Source organism: Eulemur rufifrons, chromosome 16, assembly GCF_041146395.1.
Source record: "Eulemur rufifrons isolate Redbay chromosome 16, OSU_ERuf_1, whole genome shotgun sequence".
Lineage (NCBI taxonomy): Eukaryota > Metazoa > Chordata > Mammalia > Primates > Lemuridae > Eulemur > Eulemur rufifrons.
This window is the reverse complement of record NC_090998.1, coordinates 26,926,997-26,937,048: the sequence shown is the minus strand read 5'-3', so window position 1 is coordinate 26,937,048 and position 10,052 is coordinate 26,926,997. Positions and strand designations below refer to the sequence as shown.

The window sequence follows — 10,052 nt, the reverse complement described above, 5'->3', positions numbered from 1 at the left end:
TGTCACCGCGGGCTCCACCACCTAGAGGCTGGGACAGCGGGATGCAGCGCCGAGCGGAGAGAGAAAGGCCCGGGCAGGAGGACACGGGCGGACGACGGGACGCGACCGCGATGCAACCGGAGAGCGACTCCGTGGCGCGGTCGCTGCTGTTGTCCCGGGTGCTGAAAACCAGCAACTTCTTGGGGAGCGGCGGCCACTTTTCTCTCCGGGAGTGGGTGAGGGGTTCCTGGCGGCGCACCTGCTGGGCCCACCCGGCCCGGCCCGGAGTGGTCCGCCAGATGCGCCCCTCCCCGGTTCCACCAGGCGGGACCCTGGGCACCTTCTCCGCGTCTCCCCGCAGCCCCGCGCCGTGCTCCCATCTCTCCGGCACCCCGCTCCACCTGCGCGCAAACTCCCTCTGCCGGGGACGCGGGCGCTAGGCGGGCGGGGGCGGGGGTACCGGGGAGGGGGAAACCGGCCCGGGTCCCGGGATTGGGGGGGGTGGAGGCGAGAGCGAGCGGGCATGCGCAGTGGGGCAGAGGAGGTGGCGATGGCCGGGGGAGGCGGGGGGACTGCTGTTTATTTGCAGCTGGGCCAACTCCGCGGCTCCGGCGGCGGCGGAGCGCGGGGCTCCCGCGGCCGGTCCAGCTGCCGCCGCACCATGCCTGAGCCCACCTCTGGGCATCCGCCGCGCGCCTCCGGGTCCCCGGCAGGGGAGGATGCCAGACACCCGGGAGAGGCCAGGGCAGCGGCGGCGGCGGCGCGATGGTGGTGACCACGTCTGCCCGAGGCGGCGGCGGGGACCGCGCGCCCTCCCGGCGGCGGGGCTGTGGGCTCGCGCCGGCCGGAGCCGCGGCGCTGTTGGCCGGGGCGAGCTGCCTGTGCTACGGCCGCTCCCTGCAGGGCGAGTTCGTGCACGACGACGTGTGGGCGATAGTGAACAACCCCGACGTGCGGCCAGGCGCCCCGCTCCGCTGGGGCATCTTCACCAACGACTTCTGGGGCAAGGGCATGGCCGAGAACACCAGCCACAAGTCCTACCGGCCGCTCTGCGTCCTCACCTTCAAGTGAGTCCCTTGCCTCGCGCTCGCTTACGCTGCGTCCCTTACCCTCCATCGCACCCCTGCTTCGCCCCGGGGCTGGGAGAAGTTGCAGGAGTGAGGAGTGGCTTGGGGGACGTTTCTTTTTGCCGCCCTTTCCCTCCACGCCTCCCTCTTCCTCCAGGCTGTCCTGGGCACTCCGCTCCCGGGTCCAGGGCCCCGCTGATTTGGGGTCTCGGAGCCGTTCGGGAGGCGCGGACTGGGGAGTTGCGACCGAGTTTCTCAAGTGTCTGTGCTCTCGGCGGGTTTCTCCCTCTTGGGGCAGGTCTGGGAGCCGGCCGGTGGAACCGCCTCCGCACCTCTGACCCCTGCCGATGGTGACCAAGTGAGACTAGCGCGGACCTAGTAGGTTTCGGAGGGGTGGCGGTGGTGGGGATGCTTCTAAATCGAGAATTTCTCGGAGACTGTTGGACAGCTTTGCGGATGAGTCTATCAGCCCCTTAGGGGTGGCATTCAGAGGAGACGAGGCGGGAATCTTGAGCTGCCAGGGCAGCGTGGGTTTTGGGGAGGAGCAGGCGAGAGAGCAGAAGACACCTCCCCCCCACCTCCCCCCAACCCGCCCTGCACCCTTGGCTGCTCCCCGAGCCTGTCCAATCCGTCACACCGCTCCGGATCTAGACTTGCGAAGGTGCAAAGCGAGGAACTCAGAAGCGTGGGATTCTCCGGGGTTCCTGGGGTCCTAGCCGAAATAGTTTTTCTTTTACAACCTCGGAGTCATGATTCAGCATTTCTCTTGTGAATAAGTGTAAAGGGAGCCGAGAACACGCCAGGTTTTTGTAGGGTGGAGTATTTTCTTGAATTTACAAAGAGAGCTAGCTTCGGAGAAAAAGAGAGAAGGGCTCGTTTGAGGGAACTGCTGTCTCCTGCATCATGAGCTTGACTCAACCCCTTATCATGTGGCTCAGCATTTAAGCTTATTTTAATGCACCGGACAAAACTGTAGAAATACATTGGTTTGGTATTATTGGCGTTTTAAGCCTTTTCCAACTGGTGTAATAGGAACCTGTGTTTATGGTAATGATCCTTTGAGACTGGGTTGGCAGCTTGAAAAGCCTGCTCTGGCTGGGAGGCCTAGGTCTCTTGACAGGTGGCTCTGATGACTTAGAAAAGGAAACCATAGCAATTGGCAACAATTCATGGGCTTTTGACTTAATTCTTCCACTGAAAGTTTATTGTTTTAGGAGGGTGAGAAAATTACACATTTGACTGTGAAGAGAATATTTAATCTTATAGCCATTTGTCGTCTTGGAAAGTTGTTCTGGTTTTCTATGGAAAGATAACCTCAGCTACTGAGTGAGTTGCTCGGTACCTTCAGTTTCTCTAATGTTTCTTACAGCTTCTTTATATGGCATGAGATAATTATTTCAGTTCTAGATTGATCTACTTTTTTTGTTTCTTATAGTGAGGATTGTTGGTTAATTTAAGATGTGGAAGCTTACAACATAAGGTGTGCTGGAGTTACAGTAGCCATGGAGACCATCCTGGTCACTGGTCTAAGCATTTTCCATTTAAAAAGGTCAGGGTCAAATGCCTGTGCCTACTTGCTAAAGGGTAGGGAAGACTGTTTTCATTTCTTGACTTTCTAAAATGTTTTTTAATTCATTCTGGAGATGGGTGTGGGCAGAGGAGAGAGGGGTGGAGGAAGGGAATAGACAAGGAGTCAAGACCACTGAGGAAGAGGAAAATTAGCAAGAGTTGGCAGAATAAGGGCCAGCGAGAAGGAGAAGGAGAGTTGGATGTGGGGAGGGGACAGAAGAACTCTTTACTTATAGTCATTGATTGTAAAAAATCAACTTGGTGTGTAAGATGCGTTGCTCTTTGTGTATTTTCTGTTACTGTCTATGAAAGATATACTTTTTTTGAGAAGATTGAGTTGCACATCTAGAGAGCAACGTAGCGCTAATTGGAAAGAGATAGGATCCTTTTCAGAAAAAGAATGTTAACTACTCTTTCTATGCTCACATGCATTGATTTAAATAAGACTGGACAGCATTCTCTGCATAGTCATCTGGAGTGAAACTGCATCTTCTAGTGTTAATAGTATAAGGTTGGAGGACATTGATGACTTTAGACCCACATATCTCTAAAGGATACTGCAAAGAGGGACAGGAAATCACATTTTCTTAACTGTTCAGTATGAACCAAGCATTGGGTTAGATATTTTACATAGATTATATCTTTATGACTTTTATATTTATTTATTTTAGAGATGAGGTTTTGCTCTGTTGCCTAGGCTGGAGTGCAGTGGCATGATCATAGCTCACGGTAACCTTGAACTCTTGGGCTCAGTTGATCCTCCTGCCTCAGCCTCTGGAGTAACTGGGACTACAGGCATGTACCACCATGCCTGGCTAATTTTTAAAAGTTTTTGTAGAGATAGGGTCTTGCTATATTGCCTAGCCTGGTCTTGAACTCCTGGCCTCAAATGATCCTCCCACCTTGGCCTCCTGAATTGCTGGTACTATAGGCATGAGCCACTGCACCTGGCCAATTTTTGTTTTCGACAGTGAAAACACAATTCAAGTGGTCCTTTAAGTATGTACAAACCATTTTAATTGTATTTTAAATTTGCTTGTTTGAGCAAAAATCTTTGCGATTTCAAACCCATTAAAAAACTCTTTATATTGAGGTAATTGAATATTCCCATGCAGTTGTAAGTAATAATATAGAAATCCCTTCTACCCGTTATCTATTTCCCCCAATACTAACATCTTACATAACTATAGTACATCATTGCAACTAGGAAATTGACATTGGTACAATCTACAAGTTTTATTTAGATTTCACCAGTTGTACATGTACTTTAAAAATTTATTTATTTTGATAAGTGTGTATTTAGTTCTGTGCAGTTTCATCATGTGTAGATTTCTGAGACCATCATCACAGTCAAGATACAGAACAGTTCCATTGCAAGGATCCCTCCTGCTTCCCCATCACAGCTATGCACACCTAATCCATAACAGCCACCTCGTCCATAATCCCCCTACCCTCATCCCTAACAACCACTAATCTAGTCTCCATCTCTATAATCTTGTCATTTCAGCAGTTATGTAAATGGAATCATATAACATTTAACCTACTGAGATTGGCTTTTTTCCCACTCAGCATTTCTCTGGAGCTTCATTCATGTTGTCGAGTGTATCAATAGTTTGTTCCTTTCTATTGCTGAGTAGTATTCCATTGTATGGATATACCACAGTTTGTTTCAACCATTCCCCTACTGAGGACATCTGGGTTGTTTCCAGTTTTTAGCTCTTATAAATAAAGCTGCTATAAAAATTCATTTACAGGCTTTTGTACGAACATACATTTTTATGTCTCTGGGATCAATGCCCAGGAGTGCAATTGCTGGGTCATATGGTGGTTACATGTTTAGTTTTTTATGAAGCTGCCAAACTGTTTCCCAGACATTCCTACCAGCAGTGTGTGAGTAATCCAGTTTCTCTGCATCCTTGCTAGCACTTCATATTGTTGCTATTTTTTATTATAACCTCCTGATAAGTGTATAGTGGTATCTCATTGTGGTTTTTTTTTTTTTTTTTTTTTTTTTTTTTTGAGACAGAGTCTCACTCTGTTGCCCAGTCTAGAGTGAGTGCCGTGGCGTCAGCCTAGCTCACAGCAACCTCAAACTCCTGAGCTCAAGCGATCCTCCTGTCTCAGCCTCCCGAGTAGCTGGGACTACAGGCATGCACCACCATGCCCGGCTAATTTTTTCTATATATATTTTTAGCTGTCCATATAATTTCTTTCTATTTTTAGTAGAGATGGGGTTTCGCTCTTGCTCAGGCTGGTCTCGAACTCCTGAGCTCAAAGGATCCGCCCACCTCGGCCTCCCAGAGTGCTAGGATTACAGGCGTGAGCCACCGCGCCCGGCCTCATTGTGGTTTTAATTTCCATTTCCCTAATTGCTTTTGATATTAAACATCTTTTCATATGCCTATTTGCCTTCTGTGTATCCTCTTTGGTAAATGTGCCTTTGTGATTTTTTTTTTTTTCGTTTCCTAAGTGGATCTTTTTTTAAAGTTGAGTTTTAAAGTTCTTCATCTATTCTAGGTACATGTCTTTTGTCAGATATGTAGTTGGCAAATACTTTCTCCCACTCTGTAGCTTGTCTTTTTGTCTTTCTCACAGTCTTTCCCAGTGTAAAACTCAAACCTATTCTTTTATTAAAAGCAAGCTTATTATCTTTGATTGATTGAATGTATGTCACACACACCTTCAGCTAGAAATTTCTGTAAGGATAAATATAATTGATACACGCATAATGCTTTTTGCTATAAAGGTACTTGATTATGTACTAGTAAATAATAAAGGGGCTTGCTTTCACAATTTTTCTCAAATAATAAGGAACCTAAAGTTGAAATGGGGAACGAGGTTATCAGAGCATCTGTTTTTACCAGTTTTGGGGGCCTGGACAATGGAACATGAGGGCAGCTTACAAAAGTGTGGTGGCTTTGTAGTATGTCACTTTAGCTAAGTTGGAACTATGTTTCCTAGAATTCCCTTTGCAGGATGGTCTATGTTAGAACTGGCCACAAGAGAAATTTCTGTGATATTTGAAAGGTAGACTGGAAGTGGCCATGATCACACTCAGAAGGTGTGTAGGTTTTGGTGCTGTTGGGCCTCATGCATGTCTTCACAGAAATGCTGGTGAATCTGCTATTGGTTTGCAACAGCAGCCAGGCCTGCAGCTCCCCCAGTACTGTCCAGATCTCCTCCTTCAGCAACTTGGAATCATGGTGCAGGTGTGTGTGCAGCTCTGTGGGGAAGAATGCCCCCCTTTTTGCAAGGGACTCTCATGATTAAAGTTGGAGTCTTAGAGGCAGTGGGAAACAGACGTATTCCAGCTCATCCTTGTGGGTTGCAGCTCCTCCTTCTCTTCCCCCTGCTTCAAGTCTGTTCATCCTCCCTTCCAGAATGGCTGCCCTGGCTCTGGACTTGTGTTACAGACACAGAAACATTAGACTTACATTGTCTATTTAACCAGCTCCCCCAATCGTGAAAAAGATCAAACCCCTATAGTAAATCCCTTCCTCTGAATCATTCCTGGTGGTTCTGCTTTTCTAGTCAAACCCTAACTGATACAGATGGACATTTCTTTGTGCTCCTTGAAATGAATTTAGAATTCTAATGAATTTCTATTTCGGATCAAATCTTATATCCGTTCTTTTCATAAGATCATGCCCAAGTGCATGCAGGAATACTTTTGGACCCTGGTAGAGCACAATCAAAACATCCCTGAATCTGCAGCAGTAACCTTTTACAATTTCGCTTCTTTATCCTTCACTGGCCATGACCTGTTTGTAATTCTGAAATCAGGAGGAATGCATTAAGCTACTCTATAGACACTGAATTGACACAGAACCAAACCCCATGACGCCCATAACCCCCTCCTTGAAAAATGTCTGTGATTGATTTAAAAGGTACTTAGCTTTTTCATTTCATCCCCCTCACTCCTCTTGGGAAGAAGCTTTTGCTGAATGGTTAGCAGTGCCATTCCATTCAGTAAGCAAGTGGAAATCTACTCCAGCAAGAAAGAACCAATGCTTTTTTAATGTTAAAGATGGAGAAACTAAGACAAATTAAAGGCCTTTAAACTCTTGATTCTCCCTGTCTGTGTGTAGGCTATTAGATCGTATGTGCTATAAAGTTTTATTTCATTAAGGCTTCTGATGGTAATATAAACCACGAGAGTGAAAGTGGGTGGTTTAAAATGTCAGAGCTAAAAAATAGAATATCTTAATATGTACAGCTGTAAGATTTTGCAGCATTTTAATGTTTGATCTTGAGAGAGTTTTTTGCAGCAGTTTGCATCTTTTAGTCACAAATGGTATGCCAACCATGAAAGTAAGCACCAGCCTCCATGCCCCAAACTGAAAAGAAATAGTGACATGTTCCTTTTGGTTCTTTTCCTTTGGATTTGACCTCTGTGAGGTTTCATTTTGAAACAGTCTGTTGCTACAAGGCTGGTAAGTTTGTTTTCTAAGACTGTCATGGGAAAGAAGTGAAGATTGTCTAGGTCGTTTGACTAGATTGTTTAGGATGTTCAATGATGGAAATAGCCAAGGCAAAATATGATTGGAGGCCATAAAGGTTTTATAAAGAAAAATGCAAAAAAAGCCTTTGAAAATTTTATGCTACATCCACGTTAAGGTTATCTTTGAAAACCCAAAAGGAGGTTGTGATCATAATCTGGTAGGATATACTTTAGATGGAAGATATACTGTAGACTACAGTCTGGTGGTGTGGGAGGGATGGAAAATGAGAGGAATATATTTTTGGATCATGAGGGTTTTTATAGGTGAGTCCCTGAATGAAGGCTGGGAAGTCACCTTCTAAAGCAGTCTATTTTTATCAACAAATGTCTTTTCTTTTTTTGGAGCTACATTTATATTTTCCCTAACTTTGAGTATTTAGTCATTCCACTTAAAAAGAGGGGAGCGGAATGCTTGGTCAAACCAAAATAATGACAGTGCTCCTTTCCCAAGTGATAAGGTAGGGTTTCTCTTCTACCAAGTCCTGTTTGATTTGACGCCTGGCTACCTCTCTGACCTCTAGTCTACCAGTCTTCTCATTCTCCATACCAGCATCTCTGCACCAGCATTCCTTGGTCCTTTGCATGGGCCAAACCCGCTGCTACTGAGGGCCTTGAACGTGTTAGTTCTTCTTTCTGAATGCTCTCTTCAGATCTGTGCACAGCTTGCTCACTCACCACTTTCAGTCTGTGCTCAGATGTTGCTTCCTCATGGAGGTCTTCCCTGGCCACCTGATCTAAAGTAGCAGTGACTCCTCCATGTCTCACTCTTCCTTTCTTATCCTGCTTTGCCTTAGTATCCTTCATTGCTATCTGGCATCATTTTTTGTTATTGTTTTTTTTTCTCCCCTCACTACAGTGTAAGCTCCATGAGATATGTCTCTAGCATTTAGAACATTGCCTGACTTGCAAAGTAGGGGTGCAGGAATTCTTGTTTAAAGAAAGAATGAATATTTATGAATTAGAAAAATAAATACATTTTTAAAAGAATGACTAAATCAATTTAGCTAATGTTCAACTTTCTGAGGTAAATATTAAAGTAGGGCTGTACATTTATGCTGTAGAGAAATTTCAAGTCTGCTTGTTTTACCTCTTGACTAATTTACCCTTTTTCTTTCTCAAAGAGAGAAGTAGAGGCAGGTTGGGAATTTCCTTGGACACACTCACAGGATACCAGTGGGTTCTGCTTACTGGAAGGCTAAGGGGCAGCTTTGGTGCTGAAAAGGATGATGGTATCTCTGATTGTAACCTGCTGGGACTGAGGGCACATTGAAGCATAAATGATTGGTGGATGCTGCAAAGTTCAAGGACAGAGACAGAAACTGTGCCTTCTGAGCAAATCCCAGAATTACAGGGGGTTTTCTCCATGTCCTGCTCTCAGAGGCCTAAAATTCATCCATGCTAGCACCTTGGTTTCTATAAGGAATGGCCATTTTTTTCCCAGTCAATGAGGTAGACATGAAATATCATTTCTTGTTGGATCAAATAGAGTACAAGGACATGAAAATACTTTATCAAAGGAACTAGCATGATGGTGACTTTTTCTTCCTAAGTGTTGTATAATAAGAGTCTGTCTGGTCTTTGTCCTGGGGTTCTAAATCCATGGAATTTCTTAAGTGATAGGAGTTTCTCTATTATTCATGGTAGACTCCTGCTATCACACGTGAGTTGGTTTTTTTGCTAAGGTGGAGGTGACTCATGGTGAGCCCTTAGGGTTTCAGGATGGGGGCTGGCCATGCTGGAAAGACCAATCATATTATTAGAGGGTTGCGGCTTTGAGCCATGTGATATCAGCCCTAGTTCCCAACCTCCTAGGAGGGGAGAAGGGCTGGAGATTGAGTTCATTGGTGTGGCCAGCGGTTCAGGCAATCATGCCTACACAATGAAACTCTGATAAAAACTCTGGACACCGAAGCTTGCTTGAACTTCTCTGGTAGGTAAGCATACACTGCTGTGCTGGGAGGGTGCAATGTCCTAAAGACACAGAGCATTTGTGTTTACGACCCTCAATGACCTTGTCCCATGAGTCTTTTCCTTTGGTCCTGATTTATGTCCTTTATAATAAAACTGTAGTCACAAGTATAGTGATTTCTTGAATTTCCTAAATTGTTCTAGCAAATTATCAAACCTGAGAGAGTTGTGGGAAGTCTTGATTTTGTAGCCAGTTGGTCAGAAGTGCAAGTGGCCTGGGGACCCCAAATTTGTGGTTGATGTCTGAAGTGTGGGGAGTATCGTGGAGAACTTTGCCCTCAATCTGTGAACTCTGTGTTAGCCCTGGGTAGTTGGTGTCAGGTTTTCATTGCACCCAAGTAGTCCACCAAACACACACTTTTAAAAGGAAAAAAAATTTGCTCAATATTGACAGTTTAGTTACGGTTAAAACTAAGATACTTGACTTTGGTCTGTTTTAATTTATAATTTTTATTATTTGCTGATTCTCTGAGGATTTTCTTGTGGGACTTATTGTCTTCCAGATAGGGTTTCTGATCTTTCTGTCCTCAGTTTTCTCACCCTTTCTTTGGTCGAGTTGTTACTCAGAGTACTAAAGTGACAATAATGACAATAAATGACCCTCCTATGGGGCAGCTTCCTCATAGCTAGGTGGGGTTGTGACACACCGAGCTCAGATCACAACCATGAGTTTTGGTTTTGCCTCAGCGTGCTGATCTCCCCTCTGCACTGTCTTTGCGTTGGTGCCTGTGAATTACGCTGTTTGGTACTTCAGATACTTTAAGTGATGATGATTTGCTGATTTATTTCTGGTACTGGAGGGAATGCAGAAGAAGAGCAACCTAAATGATTGAGGGCCAAAGGGATTTGCCTTAGAGGAAAAATGAGAAGAACCAGATGTTGTTATTTATTGGTTGAATGATCCAAGAAGACTACGGAAACCACTTATAGGCATTCGAGGGCTGTAATGATGGCAGGAGGTGGAGAAA

The 10,052-nt window shown here is 45.4% G+C and overlaps 1 protein-coding gene across 1 annotated transcript in view; it reads left to right on the top strand.

The window, feature by feature from the left end:
- Positions 1-744: 744 nt before the first annotated feature.
- Positions 745-10,052, top strand: part of TMTC1 (transmembrane O-mannosyltransferase targeting cadherins 1) — a 253,695-nt gene continuing 244,387 nt past the window's right edge. Inside the window, exon 1 of the mRNA XM_069490420.1 lies at positions 745-1,046. Within this exon, the coding sequence (XP_069346521.1) occupies positions 745-1,046 (302 nt within the window). The remainder of the gene's footprint in view (positions 1,047-10,052) is intronic.